Source organism: Patiria miniata, unplaced genomic scaffold (genome assembly GCF_015706575.1).
Source record: "Patiria miniata isolate m_02_andy unplaced genomic scaffold, ASM1570657v1 HiC_scaffold_10, whole genome shotgun sequence".
Taxonomy (NCBI): Eukaryota; Metazoa; Echinodermata; class Asteroidea; order Valvatida; family Asterinidae; genus Patiria; species Patiria miniata.
This window is the reverse complement of record NW_024037048.1, coordinates 41,367-64,491: the sequence shown is the minus strand read 5'-3', so window position 1 is coordinate 64,491 and position 23,125 is coordinate 41,367. Positions and strand designations below refer to the sequence as shown.

General features: G+C 39.1%; 1 protein-coding gene across 1 annotated transcript in view; it reads right to left on the bottom strand.

Annotated features, from left to right (window-relative positions):
* Nucleotides 1-190: 190 nt before the first annotated feature.
* The window catches only part of LOC119734673 (THO complex subunit 3-like), a gene marked incomplete at its 5' end in the record, with an annotated part of 62,266 nt that continues 39,331 nt past the window's right edge, over nucleotides 191-23,125 (bottom strand). Inside the window, 2 exons of the mRNA XM_038208200.1 lie at nucleotides 191-4,439; nucleotides 22,754-22,854. Of these exons, the coding sequence (XP_038064128.1) occupies nucleotides 4,276-4,439; nucleotides 22,754-22,854 (265 nt within the window). The remainder of the gene's footprint in view (nucleotides 4,440-22,753; nucleotides 22,855-23,125) is intronic.

Here is a 23,125-nt window from a genome sequence, read left to right as displayed (position 1 = left end):
TGTGCGTAAATCCTTGTGCGCGTTTGGTAAACGGCAAGAATAACATCTGGCACGTGATGGTGAATTGACCAGTGAAAGTTTGGCTCTCAGTCATGAATATGTATGAGGTATAGTAATGGTAACTATTTTATGGTAGCGTGTACGTATGCGCATGCACACTCCGGAATAATCCACTCATTCATAAACTCTGTCGGAAGCCAGAAGTCTCCTCTCCATTCTCCTTTATTTCGCCATCCATTATATCATTTTTTTTAGTGGTAATCCTACTACATTGTACATGTTAAAATGGCGCCATGTGCAAAGAGCAATATCTGCTATGATATACATGTAGGGAAAATTATTTATATCAGGATTCCAGTGGTAAAAATAAATTGGCATATCGTATGCTTATGTAACAAGTACCCAAATGACAGCAATATTATGTTACTAAAAGTATCCGGATGAGGACAATATTATTTTTGATATTGTCCTCATCCGATCATTTCAATAAATTTCCCTGGTTCCCACACAATCAAGAGCACAGAAAATCACAGTTGTCAACCAGTCAACAGAGTGTAGCACTCAGCAGCATCACACCTGGAAAGAGCACGCAGCAGGGTATACGCTCTCTGTTGTCCACAACCACAATGGCAGCTTCGAGAATCGCGACATTTACTTTGGTTGTAAATACACAAAGAATATTCAAGGGAATTTGAGAAATAAAGAAAAGTGTCCTGAAATTTATTTCTTGCTGATCAAGTCAGCCTGATAATAATATTGGATTTTATGTGTGGGATAAAAGAATATTTTGATCGATAAAACTTAATATGGCCACCTCAAAGGAACACATGATGATGTAGAATATTTGACTGATTTCATTTAATTTAATAAACACTGGCATTTAAGGCACATAGAAACATTCAAAAATACCCAGAAATATATCTTCTGATTTCATGAGAAAATCTTTGTTCCAAGTGAAGATAGGACTGGTACAAAATACACTGAAAATTCTGCCTTGAATGGTATCATTCAGAAGTAAACAATCATCGAAGGTGGTTTAAGAAAGTTTGCCCATTGGTGTCTGTGGTTCAACATGTGTTAGCAACCAGTTACTAGACCTCAAAAATTGTGCATACATTACATTGTTTTTTTTTTTTAATGTACCCGGTGTAGTATCTACTGAGCTGCAACTTGAACTATCCATTTGTTATGCACTCTTCTTAAATGTAGAGTGTCGAGTCTCTGACCACATTATTGTTAAAAGGCTTACTTGGTTTCAAGATAGTAATGACACTCAACTGCATGTGAAATTATTCCTTCTGGCATGATGTCATTTTGAAAAAGACAATGTATGTGTACAGAAATATGTCCCTTCTATCCAGCAGGGCTTTCCATAGCCAACAGCAACAGAACAGTGTGGACTGTATGAATATTTGACACACTGTGTTGAAAATGGACAAGTTCACCGACGTCTTTGTTATAAACACTGAATACTCTGTGTTGTCCTGAATGATTGTTAGAAAAAAATCGCAAACAACTTCGATAGGATTTGACCCCACAACCACCTGCTGGTATTTAGTCCGGGTGTCAAACCCCTATTTGGAGGAGGACCATGCATTAGGGTCTGCTCAAACTGTTTTTGTGTTTTCTTGTCATTTAGACCGTGTAGATCAACATTCCGATTGGTGCCCATGGGCAGTTTTTTTTTAAACAATTAATATGCAAATTAGCTACCACCATAATGTAAAATATAATTTTCTATAGGATTTCGTCCAACTTATCTCTGCAAGAATGTGTCTAATCGTATCAAACGAGGTGTTTAAACCCATATTCTTAAGGTTAACTTATTTATGGAAGCCATTTCTACACTGATGCTGTATGTATTTTATGCATACGCTGCTTTACCGAACATTTAGTATATCAAACATCACCCTTGGCTCCCAGTTTTTTGTATACAAAAGGTACCAAACCTCATTGATCAAAAAAGTCAACAGATTAAAAACTCTACCAGTTATACATGTATCAAACATTATTTAGCCAGTTTTAATTGGGGTCCGCTCATAAGTCTGATGCCTCTTAAGTCCGACAAAATCTCATCCCCCAACCAAATAAAGGTCCATAAGTCTGACGCCTCATAGGTCTGACACCCCATAGGTCCGACGTCCAATAGGTCCAATGCCTCATAGCTCTGACGCCTTGCAGGTCCGATGCCTCATTTGTCCGATGTCGGATTTACAAGGTGTCAGACTTAGGAGGCCTCAGAGCTATGACGCCTCATAGCTCATATACATAAGTCCGATGCCTCATACATCTGATGCCTCATAATTCTGAAATTTCCGACTTACGAGGTATCGGACTTACGATATGGCCCCTTTTAATTATTAAATTAAAACCCGAATGTGAAACCACCAAAGATGGAATTTGCGTCAGGGTTATGTACATTTAATATTAGGTTTTGCCCTTCATATAAACACTGTATACTCAGTGTGTAACCTCCCCAGTGAAAGTTGGATCGGTTGGCTGGTTCGATTCTGATGTAGCAGCGGTTACCGTAATGAAACTTTTCATAAGATGGAATTTTCATCAAAACTGTGAAAAAGGGGAATTAAATAAACCTACTTCAAGCAGGGAAAAAGAGGGAGCTACTTAAACAAACAGTATTTAAACAATACCGGCGGCTCAAACTAGCTATACCGAATGATTGCTATCACAAACAATTTCTGTGGATCCCGTGGTATTCGTTATAGCAGTGTTCCACTGTATTATGCAAATTAGCACTTGCTATTTATCAGAAAAAGTTATACCATATATCTATTTTCTCTGAAGGAATTTGTCCAATCAAATCCAACGAGGTGTAGAACTGTTTTGAGGGTCTATTTTATGCTAATTTGCATATTAATTGGGTTGTTTTTTTAAATAATGCACAAGTGTGCCATGGTAGGCACCTGTCAGAATATTGATAGATGGTCAGAATGACAAGAACATGCAAAAACATTCTATTCAGACCCAAATTGGGGCTTCCGTGGTCAATCCCTGGACTAACTGCAGACATCTAACCACTCGACCAGAGAGTTTGCCAGTAGCATGTAACTGGAAGAATTGAACAATCAAGAGCATTTAAATCATATCACAGCATTTGCAAATGTATTTCGCATGGGAATAATAATTAACTTTTTACCTGGGAAAGAGTCTCTGAAGTGTACATGCACATATGGAATATTTGGGTTCATATTCTATAACAATCAACTATTGAGCAAGAAAAGAGTACTAGTTACAATGATTGATAGAAGACAATGCCAAAACATATGTGTATACTTTCTATGTTGTTGCTGTTTGACTTTACACTGCACTTTGCACCTACAACTATATGTATATCACAAGGCATGGAATATGCATTTGGCGATTCCATAACTTGCATTAGGCCACAAAAAAAGTCTTTGGTTTTTGGTATCGAGCTTGCCCCAAAAGAGGTGTGGCGTGACGCAGCTTGTTTTTTTTTCCTATTCTTTTTCTTCAATGATGTTGCAGATGACGCTTCGATCCCCTTAAAACTCTCAAAAATATCCTTCAGGGTGAAGTTTGAGGTGACCTCAGTAAGACCATAAGGCTTGAGAATTCTGCACCCACTTACGATCTCGACCAACACGACGATTCTTCGGATAATTTAGATAGTCAAGACAAAAATCAGAGAAAACAGTAACTTCAGACCGACATTGACACCGTGCATGTGCTGCCAGGCTTGTCATTAGTCTGCTCCCTAATATATATAGCTCTTATTAAAAAGCGTTTACAGGTTCAAAATACACGACCTTCGCTTCCTCAGTCTTGCTTCCGGAAGCACAATTACAAACGTACAACACTGTCTGCAAATGACGCCTGACTGAATCTAATGCAAAATATATGGGAGCCCAGAGAGGCCACATAAAACTTATACTCGATCGTAACCCCATCTAAAAATGCATTAAAACTGCAGCAGCTGGATTTCAGTCACACCAGTGAGTTTGGCAGTTTTAAGACATCTTACATTGTAAAAAAACTTTTTTTAATTTTACCGACGCGCATGGCTATGGCGCACAGGCGCGCAGACCAGAAACCGGAGCCTTTTTTAGCCTTACACTTCTTTGCATCATTTTACATTCTGAGTGCTTTGCCCTGGGTTTTCTTTTTAGCATAAACGTACCCAATATTCAAGGCGTTTTAGCCCAAAACTCAGTTATTTGGACAAAAATACAATTATCCAAATGACATCTCACTGGCATATTATCCAAGTAAAAAAGTTTCAGCATGGAAGGAGCACTAGGACGAATCATTGGCAAGTCCAAACAATTTGATGGTTCCAGCATCTCTGTCTCTGTTGTACTTATCTTTATCATCGCACGCAAATGCCAGCAGATGCCTCTTGGGATGCCATGCTACTGTGAATGTTGGACTTTCACACTGAACTTCAGTTATCTTCTCACCTTTAAAATAATATAACACAAAATGTCAAAACAATACAAAATTAAACAAAATACAAGTCCATGATACATGAGCTTGTTTATAGTCCATTTTGCTAAACAAACAAGTTGGACAGCCTATTTACACAAACACGCTTGCTTAACAAAATCATTTGTTTACAAGTTGGATGAAAACAGTTCATTAAACAATATTACCAAGACAAAGGGGGAATAACTAACTGAAGTAAAAATGATGTATGTTAGGCCAAGCAAAAAAACAAAAAAGCAAAAACAAACTAGAGGTTCGCGTTTGTTGTTACAAACGCAGAGTGGTCGGGTAGACAACCATTTCATTAGACATTGTGCAGTCAAGTTATGAATATGTTTATGTCAGAAAAAAATGGACCAAGAACTTCAACATTTCCAGTACCAATTATTTTGTACAAAAAGAATGCGTCTTTTAAGGTATGATAAATTTCAGTAAACAGTTGGGTACACGTACAAGTTATTTCCGGTTTGATGGCGTCATCAGTCAAAAAAGGGAAGGGAGGACACTTGTTTATCATTAAGTAAAAATAACGCATGGAAATATGGAAATTAAGTGTATCTAATAAAAACAGCTAAAGTAAAGGTCAAGCAAGTTCACGTACAGGACAAAAAATGTTTATCAATTTATGGTCTATCTGCTTACAAGGTTGGAGCATAATTGATCAGTTTGTTGAAGAGTTATAGATGAAAGGAGATCGTCATTTTTTCAACGAAAATCGCTTGTAATTTGACACCCGATGACGTCATAATGACCTCAGTGTAACATGCACCACTCGGAATGAGGGTCAATATATGTTAAAAGTTACAAGTTCATATCATATACCGTTTAGGAGAAAACCCGCGGAAACGTGCTATGCAGAAATAAAAAGAAAGAAAGAAAGAACTAGAGCTTCGCGTTTGTTGTTACAAACGCAGAGTGGTCGGGTAGACAACTATTTTATGAAACACTTTCCAGTTAAGTTATGAATATTTTTTTATGTAAAAACATGTACAAAGGATAACGAAATTTAAACTGTCTGATAAAATTAATCATTTTGTTTAAAAATGTTTCTTTTAGGTAGTGATCAATGTCAGTATGTGTTTATTTTTTTTAAACGTAGAAAAAGTGAATATGGGCAGTGAATACTTATGTTATTCGGAGAGGATGCATGTTCTTTGATTTGCATGTATTCATGTGTCCGATCATAACTGGAGCCATTTTAAATGGTAAGCTGTTTTCAGCATGAACTCCCAATACCATTTGCGTGAAAAAAAACCCAAAATAATATTTACTATCCGAAGGTAAATTTATAAACAGAAACAAACATTTATATTCGCCAAATCTCAGCTCAGAGTTCGTACGAGGATGCCTTTCCATGCCGCACCACGAACAGCGTAAGTGCACACATTCTACTTTCCGAATCACAGTGTGCATGCAGTGTACAAGCTTAACCCCGGTTATGACACATTAACTGCGCATGCGCACTTTTCTGTCTTGCCTTTTTTTCAAGACGAAGACGCGCGCAGCGATCTATTTTAGTCGTACACGCGTGACAACAGCACTTCTCCTCAGACTTTCTCAGAGTCTACGTACTAATAACTGGACATGTACATGTACGCCCGCGAAAAGCAAACGAAAAGCCAGGCTACGTTCAGCGGGCGCGCGCGCCCTGTGCCGTGGCAGGGCGGCGACGCGCTATGCTTTCATTGAATTTTTGAGCGACGGACTACTATAAGGGTATTTTTGTCGGCGGCGGGTCACGTGTGTGAACAATTAGACAAGCCACGAACCTGGCACAATTGACGCCAATGTTTAAGCTATCATTCAATGAGCAATTCACGATTATATCTCTCAGGATTGATTTATTTTTGAAGAATAGAAGGTCTTTTTGTTGTAACTTCCGGTCTGATGACGTCATCAACTTCAAACTTCACACATGTGTTGTTTGCATGAAGGTCATTATATATACTACTTTTCAGGTGATTACAAAACACTTCGCTACAGACATCTATTCAAAATGCATTTTGGACATTCTTAAACCTGCCGCTAGAGGGCGGTCGAGAATTTCATGACGTCACCGGTACAAGTTTTGAAGAATATTGTCTGGCCAGAGACTAACACCGTTGAAAGCAAGTTCATAACTATTACCAATTTTAAATAATAAGCCATTAATAAGTCACTTCCGGTTTCGACCAGAAGCAAGGGTCATGTGATTTTACGTACACGTTAAAAAATAAAGACCTTAATTTACTCTATCACTTGCCGCAAACAACAAGACGACAGATCTCATTATTGATTTTATAAAGATTTTTAAAGATAACAAAATATCAAAGTTTAATTGCTTGTCACATGACACCTGATGACGTCATCATGCCATCATTGTTCTGGCACAATCTTAGCATTCCGTCTTTGCTTGGTGTTACTTTGATGAAGATGCCCCATTGAAAAGTGGCCAAAAAGGTCCCTTGAAAAAGAAGGGCACAAAGTGGAAAAACTGTGTACAAAGTCAATGGGCTTAAATAAATATTCAAAATTTCATAATAAATCACATGATGACATCATCATTGCGTCCATCTTCGCCAACGACCTTTGCTATATGTTCTTTGACTATGTTAAGTTTCAATGTCATAATGAGTGTGCTTTATGACTCAAATGCTGACGAGAAAAATCGTGCACAAAGTCTATGGGATTTGTTATAGAAGGGCAACCGTCTTGAGCACAAGACTACGCGCCACGTGTTTGGCCCCATTCCAACAAGCATGACGATGTTGAAATAATGGATCTGCACTGAATGCATGTACATGTACATGTACAATGTCCTGTACATGCAGTGTACTCACGCACACCCAGCTCTACGCTTTCATTGAATTTTTGAGCGACGGACTACCGTTAGGGTATTTTTGTCAGCGGCGGGTCACGTGTGTGAACAATTTGACAAGCCATGCACCTGGCACAATTGACGCCAATGTTTAATCTATCATTTAATGGACAATTTAAGATTATGTCTCTCACGATTGATTTTTTAGTGATTTTTGAAGAATAAAAAGTCTTTTCGTTGTAACTTCCGGTCTGATGACGTCATCGGCTTCAAACTTCAGACATGTGTTGTTTGCATGAAGGTCATCATATATACCAATTTTCAAAAGATTACAGCAAACTTCGCCACAGACATCTATTCAAAATGCATTTTGGACATTTTCCAACCTGCCGCTAGAGGGCGCTCTAATATTTCATGATGTCATCGGTTTCAGTTTCAAAAAGTACTTTCTTGCCAAAGACTAACATCATTGAAAGCACGTTCATATCTTTTACCATTTTTAAATTACAAGGCACTTCTGGGTTCGACCGGTTTCGACCGGAAGTAAGGGTCATATGATTTGACACCCATGAAGTAAATTGAAGACCCAGTATTATTCTATTGACTGCCGTTAAAAACAAGTTCCGGTCTCTCACGGTTGATTTTATATCGATTTGTAATGATTAAAAATTAGAAACACTAAATTGCTTGTAATTTGATACCTGATGACGTCATCATGACAATATGCACTACTCGGGATCAGGGTCGATATGTGTTCGAAGTTACAAGTTTATATCTTGAACGGTTTAGGAGTAAACCCGCGAAGAAGTATTGTCCGGAAAAAAGAAGAAAAAAAAAGAAAGAAAGAAAGATTAATCGGAACAATTCTAGACAGTGGTCGGGTTGTGCCCGACCACTCAAAGATTAATCGCAACAAATCCAAAGAGTGGTCGGGTTGTGCCCGACCACTCAAAAACAAAACACAAAAAAAAAAACATGTTTAGCATCTGGGTTTTTCAAAAAAAAGGAAGGAGGGCTTTGTATTTTCAAGATGGCCAACATTCCTTTTAGTCTTTCCGACAACTGATGGTTTTTCCACTGTTCAAAGACACACAAATGAAAGCAGACAAAATCAAACATATATACAATGTTTTAATAGTTTTGTTGATTTGGTTTGTAACATGGTTTTACAAGAATTTAAAAATACTGCAAGTGATACTTGTGCGACCCCCCTAGCATGCTGGCAGTTTTTATACAGTCAGTTAGTATGGATACTTCTCAGTGTCCCTAACCAGAATGGAAGATTTCTATTGTTTTAGCAAAAGTGACCTTGACAAATGTTTTAGGGTTGCATTTTCTGGGTATAAACTTGTATAAATTTATGTCAATTCTTAAAAAAAACAAGTCAGGTGTGTTTACAAACACAAATGCCCCGCAACCGTAACAGTTCCCATGACATAACACCACTCTTTTAACATCAACTTACATATGTACATGTGTACCTTGGTCACATGGAACGTTCATTGACAGCATTAGTGTTTTCTGTAGGTTTTATATGAATTAATCCCTATGATCTCAGAATAAATACAAGATTTCTATTGTTTTAGCCACTGTGACCTTGACCCTTGACCTTTCAACTCCCAATGCAATAGGCTTCTTCAGATTACCAAGAACAATCCACAAACCAAATTTGAAGTTCACATGTAAAGTATTTCTCAAGTTATCGCGCTGACAAAATTTCTTTTGCTTTAGCCACTGTGACATTAACCCTTGACCTTTCGGCCCCAAATGCAATAGGCTTCTTAGGATTGCCAAGGACAATCCACAAACCAAATTTGAAGTTCACATGTAAAGTATTTCTTAAGTAATCACGCTGACAAAATTTCTATTGTTTTAGCCACTGTGACCTTGACCCTCGACATTTCGGCCCCAAATGCAATAGGCTTCTTAGGATTACCAAGAATACACAAACCAAATTTGAAGTTCATATGTTAAGTATTTCTCAAGTTATCGCGCTGACAAGATTTATCCGGACACACCCACCCACCCACGTGTGTAAATGCCGGCAATCGTGGACGCCCCAATGTCCCTAATCCTCTTTCCTTTGTTTGTACTCTAACTTTTTAGCGACAGCTCTCATTGGTTTTGTACATGATTTGAGATCGTGGACGTTCGGTCAATCGTGGACGTATTGTTTGCGCCCCAATTCTGTTGTCCTACGTCCACGATTGCCGGTGTTTACATACTCACCCTTACACACACACACACACCCAGACTTACATTACATACCTAGTGTGGACATTGCTTTGTTTTCGTGTAGTTAAGAAAACTCGGTACAAAAAATAACTTTACTTAAACTGTGAAAACTCTTTTAACCCAATTTTTTTTCTATGATTCCCTATAGTGTTTCTCTTCATTCTGCTACGGATAAACCTAACCCAAAAATGCCTCTAAACCTGTTTTCCAGAAAGGGCAAAACGTTATGTGGACACGGCTTAGTCCACATAAGGTTAACACAACCTGCATTATGTGGACCTCTTTTGTTCACAAGTCCACATAGGGTATGTAACACAAACTCACGCTTACATAGGCATAGAAGTGGGGTGCTTCCTTTGTTCTTGTGTACTAAAATTTTGCAACGTCGCACACTTTAATATGTCAAAATGCCCTTATTTTAACCATAGTTAATTTCCTGGGCTGAAATTCAGACTTAATATCCCTTTTCTAAAACTCTTCCATCTGCGACGGATCAACCCACCTTGGAAATTTCTAGTTTTTGAGTAAAATCCGTATATCTATTTGGGTACCAAAACGGTACCCCGCAAGTCGGTGGGCATTCCTTGTGGGGTACCTCCCATTGTTCCGGTACCCCACAAGGCAGTGTTTGTACACGCATAGAAGTGGGGTACTTCCTTTGTTCTCGTGTACTACAATTTTGCAATGTCGCACACTAATGTCAAAATGCTCTTATTTTAACCAGAATTAATTTCCTGGACTGAAATTCGGACTTAATATCCCTTTTCTAAAACTCTTCCATTTGCGACGGATCAACCCAACTTGGAAATTCCTAGTTTTTGAATAAAATCCATATATCTATTTCTTGAAAAACTTGTGGGGTACCAAAACGGTACCCCGCAAGTCAGTGGGCATTCCTTGTGGGGTACCTCCCATTGTTCCGGTACCCCATAAGGCAGTGTTTGTACACGCACACAGTGCCCCTTCTGTGCCCCCCCCCTTCTGGATATGCCTCTGTTTGCGCCAGATTAGTTTGCCAAAAAAGTCGGTTTTTGCAAAAGGCAAAACTTTCCAGCCAACTTATATTTACAGCCAAACACTACAAAATACTGATTCGCAAGCGTAATTTCAGCAATATTTGTACGAAAATTGTCCCTCACAGACTTTGTGTGGGTACAAAAGACACGAGGGATTAGAGTGTTTAGACGTCACCCGGAGTTGAGTCAAGGCAATCTTGACGTTTTAACTCATCAACCGTGCCTGTGTTAAAAACAGCCAGTGCCTGTTATCACGTGCTCCAATGCGTTCAGTTTTCACCACATAAAACTTGTTTTTAGATACAAAGCTAGGATGTCACATAACACTCAGGGGTGGAGTTTCATCAACAAAAAAATCTGAAATGTAGACAGGTTTTTTTCTCCGGACACTTGACCTCTGAACATCAATAGGGAGGGGGGCGGGGCTCGTACCATACTTTCAATGGGGGCGCTGTTCAAATCTGAACTTTATTAACACTATATCTCACAATAGTGTACAGATACACTTGCTCAGTCCGTATTTTGTACAAAGGCGGATATTATTACAAGTAAACATTTTTTGGGGGAGGGGGGGTGTTTGGATTTTTTTAATGAATTTCTATGGACACAAAAAAATTGACAGCTGTTTTTTTTTACCCCCCCCCCCCTCCTGGATCCGCTCCTGCACTTGATGATGCCATCATGACGTCACTTCAATTTTTACATAACACCCTACATGCATACACAGTTGCCAACAAATTAGAGTTGAACCTACTTATCTGGGCAATGGGGGTCTTCTGTCAACTCTGTGCAGTTATTCAGTATCATTAAGTCAAAGCACATGTAGGGTGAATTTTTCTCACTGGTCTTAAAAATGAGAGAGAAATTAACCATCTCACTATATAGCTTCATTCTATTTGATGGATTCATGAAATTATGGAACACTGGCCATGAGTCGGGGGGGGGGGGGGGGGGAGGGCGGAACGGTCCATGCCGGTTGGGCGCCCACAGCGAAGGAACGTGTCTCATTTCTTTCCAAGACAGCAGTGCGCACACATCACTGGCAAGCAAACCCATTGTAATTGTACACAACGCTGTCTGAACTACATGTACATTGCAAGCACCCAACGGCCGTGCACTCACCCACACACAGTCATCATGCCACACATCGAAAATACCGTTTGAGATGAACCATTTTCACTTTCGTCATGTTCATAAATTTGGTCAAAAAATTGTCATATTGAACTGAGGAATTTCCTTTAAACGTCTACAGAGTAAAGATTAGACCTTCGATGATCTTTTTTGGAAATAAACAAAAAAGATCGTTTTTAAGCAGGAATTATAGGGGCGTCATTGAAGGTTGTATAATACATGGTAAGTGCATTGACCACGTGTCAGCGTACAGGACTCACTGCACGACAGAACGAAGCAAATACAGTCTATTTTCTAGAATTTGCCTTTCAATACTAGACTAATATGCACATTTGGTATGGAACAAGTGCTTAAATTATGACTAGAACAAAAAGAAAGCGTACAAATAACAACTTTTAAAGGGATATTTCTATTTTTATTGCACACCCCTATTATTATTGCACAGACCATCGTTCGCGATCTTCTCGAAAGCCATCAACCGGTATATGCCATGCAGCCAGGGATCATGCCCAAAGTATGGAAATAGCAAAAAGGAAACACTCAAAGAGGATACAGATTTTTATTATAATAAAGTTTCAAATGAACCACAAAGGGACACACCCAAAGTCACGATGCAGACCTAGAAATGGTGTTGGGAGTGGGCTGCAATTGAGTCACAGAAGGATACACAAATAAGGGATCCCCTCATGGACTATTCATCAGAGGCACATTTATAAACTCACTTGAGCCGAAACCCACCCTTCTGTTGAGTTGGTGGGACAACATCTTGGGTTGAGACCTCTTTGTAGTAGTCCATAGGGTAGAGCCATTTAATCGCAAAATTTTATGATTAATCTTAATATTATTTTCTGTTGTAGGGTACCTTGGGACATCCGAAAATGTTGCTCGTAAGTTGCACAGCCGGTACTTTTGCCTTCCAGCTCCAAAAAACTGATATTTTGGGAGATAATTTTTTGAGAAATGGCTAAAATCATATTTTGGGCCTCTGCTCTCTCAAAAATGGTCCCGTCGTGACCTGTTTGCATTTTCTACAATCCTGATAGGATGGGAAAACAAGAAAACATGTGGTTGGTCCCAAATTTATCTGTATTCGTGTTCCCAGAGGACATCCCCCAAATCCTGTGACTTTGCCCTGTTTGGGGACAGAAATGCATTTGATACTCACACTTATTCCAAAGATACACACTTTCTTTATAATTTAAAAACTACCCGAACCACAAGCTTTAATTTAAGTGGTAGATAAGCTTTCTGTCTTGAAAATTGGGCTCGCCATGGCCATTTTTGCTTCCCTACCCCTAAATCACTCAAAACGACTGTATAAATGGGTGGCATAGCAAACCTATCGTGCATTTTATAACAGTGCCAAATTTGGTACAGAGATAGACCAATATCATATCAACAAATGTGGATATTGGAGCATCGCAGATCTGGCCCTTGACGGCCGTGGGAGCCATCATTTTAAAAGTGCTGAGTCATGCTGAGTCAGCACTATTTGTAATGCATTTTCTTGTGCAAATTGGAGGCTAACATGTTTTTCTTCCTTTTTTCTACCAGCTTGGATGCGAAACAGGCATAAACAATGAATTTTCTTTCAATACCTTATTGAAAAAAAACTTAATAATGCCTGCCAGCTGATGACAGGCCTGGCTACACCTGCAAGAACTGTACTGCATTGTAATGTAGAATACATACAAATATTGAGTGGATCAGCATGGAATGGGAGGAATATTATTATAAAAGTCCAGATTTTACCGAGTGATAATATTCAAAAATGACGTCCTGGCAATGTTTAAAACCTTCCACTATCATAGCAGGAATGGGTCTGGCAAAAACCTTGCCCCACAAATAAAAATCAACTGATTTTAGTCACACAAAAAATGCAGAATCAGCATTTTGTAAATGCAAAATCTGTAAAAAAAAAAGGATTTCTAGGTCATTTTCATAAAGTTAACCATAGTATCCATTTACAGACATGCTTGTAAAATGCAGTGATGGTGATTTATGGGGTGTCGAAGGAAAAGGTGGTTAAAGGTTGGATGGGGGGGGGGGGGAGGGGCAGGGGGCGGGGTTGGGACTATCAACAGTATATATGCGCACTTGTGATCTAGTATGTGCAAATGGGTGGAAATATGTCATGGGAATTCCATTTAGGGAAAACTTACATAGCACATCTAGGTACAATGTACATTTGCTAAAAGAATAGGCCTATATATACACACTGTGATAATTTTTTTCGGGGGGGGGGGGGGGAACATGAACCCGCCTCCCCCCCCCCCCCCCCCCCACGATCCTCCCTCCCCGGGGCAATGATCCACATTCCCGATCATGTCCAATCTGTCCATAGAAAAATGGATTTGTTTATACATGCATTTCATTAATTACACGTTTTTAGAGCAGCCCGGTGTACGCAATAGCTGCCTTTTTGAGCGACGTAACTAAAAACAAAGAGGGGGGGGGGGGGGGGAAGGGGGAGACATGGCACCGTTGCCCCACCCCTTTAATCCACCGTTGGGGGAGGTCAGTTTGCAGGGGCTCACTACTAAGCCACATTTTGTCATCCGTTTTTCCCAAACCAACTAAAATATCATAATTCATTAGTTGTATTTGTTTTGCTTATTTCATTGTGTGGAAGCAATTTCAAAAAGTTTTTGTAGCTGTAAGACTTTGTTAGGTTGGACCTGTCACTGACCGACATGCTCGGGCTGCACTAAAAACGTGTAATTAATGAAATACATGTACAAACCAATCTGGGAATGTGGGACATGGCTTCGGGGGAAGGGGGATCGTGGGGGGGGGGGGGGGGGGGAGGGGAAGGCGGGTTCTTGTTCTGCCCCCCCCCCAAAAAAAATGTCCTAGTGCAAATAGGCCTTTTCTTTCAGCAAATGTTTATTGTTATAAATGTGCTCCGTAAGTTTTCCCTAAATGGTGTTCCCATGACATATTTTCACTTATTTGTACATAATAGACAACAAATGCAACATATAAGGAATGTGCATAGATATTGTGGATAGTCCAACCCCCCACCCACCCCTTCCAACTTTTAACCAGCTTGTCCCTCGACACCCCATAAATAACAAGAAATCACCATCGGTACATTTTACAAGCATGTCTGTATAAGGAAACTAAGGTTGATAAAAATGACCTAGGATTTTTTTTTTTCCCCACCGGAGCTTGAAACAGAATTGCATTAAAAAAAACGCTGATTCAGCATTTTTTTTTACTAAAATCAGTTAATTTGTTTGTGTGTCACAAGGTTTTTGCCAGACCCATTCCTGCTATGATAGTGGAAGGTCTTAAACATTGCCAGGACGTCATTTCTGGCGAGTCAGAACTTGAATTCCCAACTAATTTTGTGTAGGTCTACATATACATTTACATAACCAACATACAGATCCTTGTCATTTGATTGGTGGAACTCACATCACGTGTCATTAGTCATTACTGCCATTCACACCGGGGCTCAAAAAGTACTATCCGCCCATGGGGAATGGGAAATACTAACAATTGGGATCATTTTTGTTCCATTACGCGGTATCTGTGTGCAAATGCTGCTGGTGTGTGCGTTCAGCGTTGCGCGTATTGTTAAAAAGAGCCAGCGCTACAACGTTGGGTTCAAACATTTTCGTGAAAGGGTGGTTTGGAAGAGAAAAATACATTTTTCAACAATTTTATATTGAAATAAAAGTTCAAATATATCAAATGGCAAGGATCTATATGCCAGTTACCGGTATATAAAACAAATATTGAGTGGCTTTAAAATGTGAAATGGGAGGAATATTATCACTCGGTAAAATCTGGACTTTTATAATAATATTCCTCCCATTCCATGCTGATCCACTCAATATTTGTATACTGTATTCTACATTACAGTGCAGTACAATTCTTGCAGGTGTAGCCAGGCCTGACATCAGCTGGCAGGCATTATTAAGTTTTTTTTCAATAAGGTATTGAAAGAAAATTCATTGTTTATGCCTGTTTCGCATCCAAGCTGGTAGAAAAAAGGAAGAAAAACATGTTAGCCTACAATTTGCACGAGAAAACGCATTACAAAATAGTGCTGACTCAGCACTTTTAAAATGATGGCTCCCACGGCCGTCAAGGGCCAGATCTGTGATGCTCCAATATCCACATTTGTTGATATGATATTGGTCTATCTCTGTACCAAATTTGGCACTGTTATCATAAAATGCACAATAGGTTTGCTATACCACCCATTATACAGCCGTTTTGAGTGATTTAGGGGTAGGGGAAGCAAAAATGGCCATGGCGAGCCCAATTTTCAAGACAGAAAGCTTATCTACCACTTAAATTAAAGCTTGTGGTTCCCTGGCAGTTTTTAAATTATAAAGAAAGTTTGTATCTTTGGAATAAGTGTGAGTTTCAAACTCATTTCTGTCCCCAAACAGGGCAAAGTCACAGGATTTGGGGGGGGGGGGGTCCGCAAAGCAGTATACATGTATGCCCTGGGAACACGAATACGGATAAACTTGGGACCAACCATATTTGTTCTTGTTTACCCATCCTATCAGGATTGTAGAAAGTGCAAACAGGTCATGACGGGACCATTTTTGAGAGAGCAGAGGCCCAAAATATGATTTTAGCAATTTCTCAAAAAAATAGCTCCTAATATATCATTTTTTTGGAGCTGGAAGGCAAAAGTACTGGCTGTGCAACTTAAGAGAACCATTTTCGGATGTCCCAAGGTACCCTACAACAGAAAATAATATTAAGATTAATCATAAAATTTTGCGATTAAATGGCTCTATCCCAGGGACTATAGGGTTGTCTCTGGGTTGCCGATGGCATGGTGGCCAACATTGCCCCCTGCCTGGTACGCCCTTCTGCCAAGAGGACATCTCTCAGTCTCAGGTAATATGACGTCAAAAAAGTCATCGCTGTTTTCCAACATGCTGCCTGCATTACATCTTCCACAAGAACACCCCGTAATAGTACCCATGATAATTAGCCTCATTCAGAGGACTGTCTGATATTGGGGATCCAATAGCTTTAACTTTCCATGGAGAAACTGTGACATAAGATGCTGGGCGGTGGGGAGAAGTTGAAGTTATGAAGAGTTGGGACTCTGCACCCTTGATAGGTCCAAACAAAAAAATACCTTTTGGTTCGGGTCACCCGACCGACCCTATTTTTGATAGAGATAAGTGCCCAGGAACAGACTTTCGAACCTAGGGATGCTGTTCATCATGGAAACCGATTTTGGATGAAACTTGCTGTAGAAATCATGGAAGCGAAAAGTCCTAACGATCTTTTTTAAACTAAACGCTTTTAGGTTGCTGAAGGCAAGTCTTTGTTGACATCGCATTAGCCAATAGGAAAACTTGTTATGCGATATCATTTCACGAATGGCGAGGTGCGTTGTACATGTAGACTTCATATTGGATTGGACGGCTGCACATCTTTTGTGGCTTTTGTTCAGCTCTCGTGCACAGGCACGCAAGACTGCAATTTGCTCTAGATATCGGAGAACGTGAACATTTTCCAAAAACAAAAGGACATTTCCTCCAGAGAAACTCATAGAATCAGGGACTAAAAGCCTAATCCACCATATGGCCTTGGTATGATTGGTTAAACTGATTGTGGAACTTGATTTTTTATTAAGAAAAATGTAACTTCCAATTTGCATTCACAACGAGGTTGTAGGTATTATGGAGATATATATAGGCAGTTCCACAGTGTCAGACATACATTTCGAACAGTTCAACCGTGTGTATAAATGTACTTATAGTTATACATGCAATTATGAAGTGGATTTTCATTCTGATAATTATCAGTTACATGTGAGAACTCCAGTGTACACTGATTATAACAAAATATTTAATTTCAGTTGCAAACAACAGCCAAATTAGAAAAACTTTCAATAAAATACAGATGAACTTCAAAATGATACATGTTTTATTTGCAACATTTGGAACATTTTGAAATGGCATTGAGGTTTAGAATGCTGCGGAATTGCCCATATATATTTCTATGTTTAGTCTCTACAGTCAACATTCTTACACTGCACAGTGGTTTAAAACCATATGTGCCCAGACATCAGTATATTCCAGGACTTTAAACAGTCAAATGTCCTATAAAATAATGTACATCAAGCATGTTAAAATACCATCTCTGGGTACAGAAAACTAGGTTGGCTATTATCTAAAAACGTAACTCACCGAAATTGTCAAAAATTGGAGCTAAATTTCAGAAGAGGGTACTATTTATCAATGGCGCCCTCTTGTGACAATTTTTGCATTAATGTTTATTACACGTCCATATCACTTCTCATCACCATATCGTCACGGATTCCAAACATTTTTTTGTTGTCGTTAATTTTGGATTTACTATGTTAAATAAAGATTAAACCAAATTGCAAATGCAAGTTTTCAAGGTGATTACTTTGTTATTATTTTTATTAATATATTCCTTGTGATAAGGCCATGTGTTTGCAAAATGTTATCATTAATCTTACTATTATTTTCTGTTGTATTTTACCGTGGAAATAAAAAAATGGCGTTCTTAAGTGGTGCAGCCGGTTTTTGTTCCTTCTAGCTAAAACCTGTAATTCTTGAGACTTATTTAGTGAAAACAGATAAAATCATATATTGGGCCACTGCTCTTACAAAAATGGCTGTCCTCAATTCATCTAATATCGCACCCGTTCTGCTGCTGCTTGCGTGGTTCCACTTCATCAAGAGGATTAATTCTCGGGTGATCAAGCTCAGCTTTGGGAACATCAGCTTCATCCCCTTCTGACATAATGTAATTGTGAAATCCATAGCCTCCGCAACAGTGATTGATAAAGTGTCAAGCGTTTGTTTTTTAGACGGCTCTTTTTCAAAACTTACAAAATGTTCATAAGAAATGTGGTTGGTTTTTGAGAGAGTAGTTGCGGTGGTGATCTGTTAAATTCAGCTCATATCTAATTCTCCCTACATTTTCTTAATCGCTTAGAAATGTTCAGTTTATTAACCTTCTCCTGTGTTGGTTGTAGTCTATTATTAGTTCTTATATAATCCGGCCTCTTGTTCCGGCCGACCCTTCTCTTTAGATATTTATTCCACGTCTCGTTTAGAGGGTGGCATATTTGATTGTCCAATATTCTTGTCCGTTGCCAAATTAATGGAACAGATGAAGTGGAGGAGTCCTTTGTCATAAGAAAAAAATGGGGGACGTAAGGGCTTGGTTTCAGAAAAGTCATACAGAAAAATAAAAATAAAATTATCAGAAAATATTATGATCTCAGTGTTTACATTTTAGTCATTGTCAATGCTTTACATCACAATGACAGCTCTGTCAGGAGTTGTGGCTGGATGTTATCATCAACAAATCAGTCCTTGAAAGTATCTGGCTTCCCTGGGGAAAATACGTATGGTTGGCTGAAATGGTGTTCTGTTGGTTTTCCTGGCCTTGCCAGGCCTAAAGCCGTGTCCGCACTGGACTTTTTTTTTGGAAGGTTTTACCGAGACGATGGTAAAATGAAAAATGGTCAAATGTGACCACTGTCCGCACTTGGACTTTCGACACGGGAAATTTTACCCCGACTGTCACAGTGTCAGTATAACGACTCACCGTACGCAGAAAACAAATTGCCGATCACATTTTCAGCCACCGATACGCTCAGTAATATTACACACGCCATTTGCATGCATAACATAATCGTTTACACGATATTATTTCATCTTGACACGCTAAATCTTGACGAAAGGGCCTATAATTCTGACGCATTTGTGATGCACGTCGTCGAAGCCATGCCGCTGTACGATGTTCCGTGCGGCAGCAGTGCCATCAGTATTCGTTGGTTCCCATCGCATGCTTACAGAATCGAAGCTATGATGTGGGCCAGGAACCAGTGACTACGGCCTACGTACGGTACCGGACCATGATGTTCCGTGCATGACTACAGTAGCGTATCAGGACGAATTTGGATCGTAGAAAATAACATACATCGGTGGAGAAAGAGAATTTCCGCAAATTAATTCTCAGAATGTGATCTCTCTTCTCTGTGTATGTATTTGTCCGTTGAAATATATATTTTAACGAGATTTTACCGCTCGGACTTGATAATACACCGCAGCGTGTTTCTACAAAATGTTCGGCCACTGCACGTGCAGGTTCGTGCGGTCTCTGTATGCATAACAGGGCGCTCGGGCCGGATGTACGCTTTCCTGAGCCGCTTTTACCGACTCGCACTGTCCGCACTGGACTAATCGTCTCGGGAAAAGCGACTCGGTCAGTTTTCCTGGGCGCGTGGGAAGTTTTCCTGGGCAGCAGTTGGCCAGTAAAAGTAACCGCTGGACTCAGGAAAAGTAACTGAGAGGAAAACGTCCTAGGCTGTCCGCACTGGACTAAAAATGGGAAAAGTACCCATAGTCTCGGTTAGTTTGACCAAAAAAAGTCCAGTGCGGACAGGGCTTAAGACATTTTATAACAATCACAAACACCAGGAACATGATCTGGCTGACCGCGCCCAGTGTGGGCCCACACCAAAACGTTGTGCAAAAAATAAAATCTTTCATCTCTAATTAGGTGTTGGGCCTTGAGCCCAACACCTATTGTTATTGTAAGAATTTACTATTTTTGTTCTCCTCGGCAAATTCTCAGCAAATTCTTCTCCAGAACTGTTTGGAAAAATGGAAACATAGATGAACTTCATTTGTCAATACATGAATGCCCAATCCACCGCAGATGTGTTTTTTTGCAATTACGTCATCATGACGTCATCATGGGTCACGTGACGTCACTTGAAAGTTTAATAAATGTAATCTTTGAAATTCCATATAAAATCAACAGTGAGAGACCGGAACCTGAAATTTGCAGGAATCGACATGGTAATACATGATCTTCATTTTATCTTGTGTGCGTAAAATCACGTGACCCTTCCTTCCAGTCGAAACCGGAAGTGCCTAATAATTTAAAAGTGGAAAAAGATATGAACTTGCTTTAAAACGATTTAAGTGTCTGCCTGGATTGACCTTTCAAAAAAAATAATGGGTGACGCCATGTTGGAGCGCCCTCTAGCGGCAGGTTAAAAAACGTCCAAAACGCATTTTCACTTGATGTCTGTGGCGAAGTTTGCGGTAATCGCTTCAAAATTAATGTACATGATGACCATAATGCAGACAGCACCTGTGCGTGAAAAAAAAATTGATTACGTCATCAGACCGGAAGTTACAATAAAAAGACCTTTAAACCTTAAAAAATTGCTAGAAAATATACCGCGATAAATATAATCAAGATTTGGCTGTATACAGCACAGTAAATATAGCTCTGGAGGTTTCTGGTAATGACGTCATAATGACGTCATCAAGTGTCGTATTACAAGCAATCAAAGATTTCTAGATTTAATCTTTGAAAATCTATGTAAAATCAACTGCTACAGATTTGATTTTGTTCTTTATGGCAATCGAAACAATATTGCAGGGTCGTAATTTTTGGTATGAAGTGCAAAATCATGTGACCCTTCCTTCCGGTCGAAACCAGAAGTGTCTAATTATTTGAAATTGGCAGAAGATGCGAACATGCTTTCAACGATGTCAGTGTCTGCCTAGGCTGTACTTCAGAAATATATTACAGGTGACGTTATAAAATGTTAGAGCGCCCTCTAGCGCCAGGTTAAAAATCGTCGAAAACGCATTTTCACTTGATGTCTGTGGCGAAATTTGCGGTAATCGCTTCAAAATTAACATACATGATGAAATAAATGCAGACAAGACCTGTGCACGAAAAAAAATTGATTACGTCATCATACCGGAAGTTATAAAGACAAGACCTTTAAACCTTAAACAATAATGCTAAAACATCAACCGTGACAGATATAATCAAGATGTGGCTATATATAGTACAGTTAATATAGCTCTGGAGGTTTCTGGCCATGACGTCACAACGATGTCATCAAGTGTCATATTACAAGCAAATAAAGATTTCCATATTTAATCTTTAAAAATCAATATAAAATCAACTGCTACAGATTTGAGTTTGTTTTTTATTACAATCGATACAATATTGCAGGGTCTTCATTTTTGGTATTACATGCAAGTGCAAAATCATGTGACCCTTCCTTCCGGTCGAAACCAGAAGTGCCTTATAATTTGAAATTGGCAAAAGATGTGCACTTGCTTGTAACGATGTGAATTTCTGCCTAGGGTATACTTTACAAAAATATTACAGGTGACGTCATAAAATGTGACAGCGCCCTCTAGCGGCATGTTGACTTAATAAAACATGGATTAAAACATGCATTTTGAGTTGATGTGTTTGGAAAAGTTTGCAGTAGTCCGTAGCCCAACACCGTGTGGTTGTTCCTACAACCTCTAGTTCTATCTACATTTTCCATGAAAAAGAAAACCATTAAAAGCTCAATTTCTTCAATAATGGTTTACTGTTAATCCCACACGAGCCCTGAGATTTGAACCTTCTTACACAAATTTCCGAAGTGCAACCGATGACACCGAGCCCAACACAGCTATCACGCTAGACAAATCTCAACAATAGAGGGCGCTGTTCACTTTGTCACCAGAGACAGCGTTTTATGTTAAATCCCATCTGAGGACTGCTTACAAAGTTGATTTTCTTCGGCACAACGATGCATTGCGCGACTTTTCCAGTTGATTATATTTGTAGCCAAATAATCAGAGTACCAATTTATGAAGAAAATAGACAATTTTACCCAGGCCGTTTATGGCTGATGGTAAAAATGTATCAGCGAACATAATCTGAGTGTCTTTTGCTTTTTTGGGTACTTCTACATAATTTACCGCAAGTAGTCCCCACAAATTTCAGCACTTTCTGAAATGCTTTTCATAACAAGTGTTATATTAGCTTAAAGGGTACTAAACAAGCTAGAAGATGATGCACAGTTTTCTGTCTGAAGATATAATTTTGGTATGGAAAAACAGGTTTTTTTTTATTGTTGCACCAATGTGCCTACTGTAATAAGTCTAACCCTCTTAGTTTTGTGTAGTTATAAACAGTAAAGATGTTGGAAAAATATTTTTATCTGCTATAAATTAACTCATTAGATACAACTAAACTAAATTAAGGCATAATATTAGGGAATTTTTTTTGAAATGTCTGGGTCTTAAACCACTGTGTACTGGTATCAACATACCTGTTTCAACAGAAGCAATATCAATGGCCAGATCCTCTGAAGCCGATGCTAACATCTTTCCGTCATAACTGAAGCTTAACGTTCTTACTGGCCAGTCCAGCCTAAGCAAAGAAATGAGTGAATGAATCAATCAATCAATAATACAAACTGGCAATTAGTGATTGGAGAAACCGGTATTTCAAAATCCTGTTCTTTTTCTTCAAACTGCGGTAACTGTTATCTGATTTCACTGAAAGTGCCCATTATCCAGTACTTCATTTTTTTGTAATTTGGCTTGTTAATCTTTGAAATACGAGTCAACGTACTTTTGACTAATTAGCATGACTTCCGAACTTTCATATTTGTATCTCCAAAACTATTGCACCTACAAAG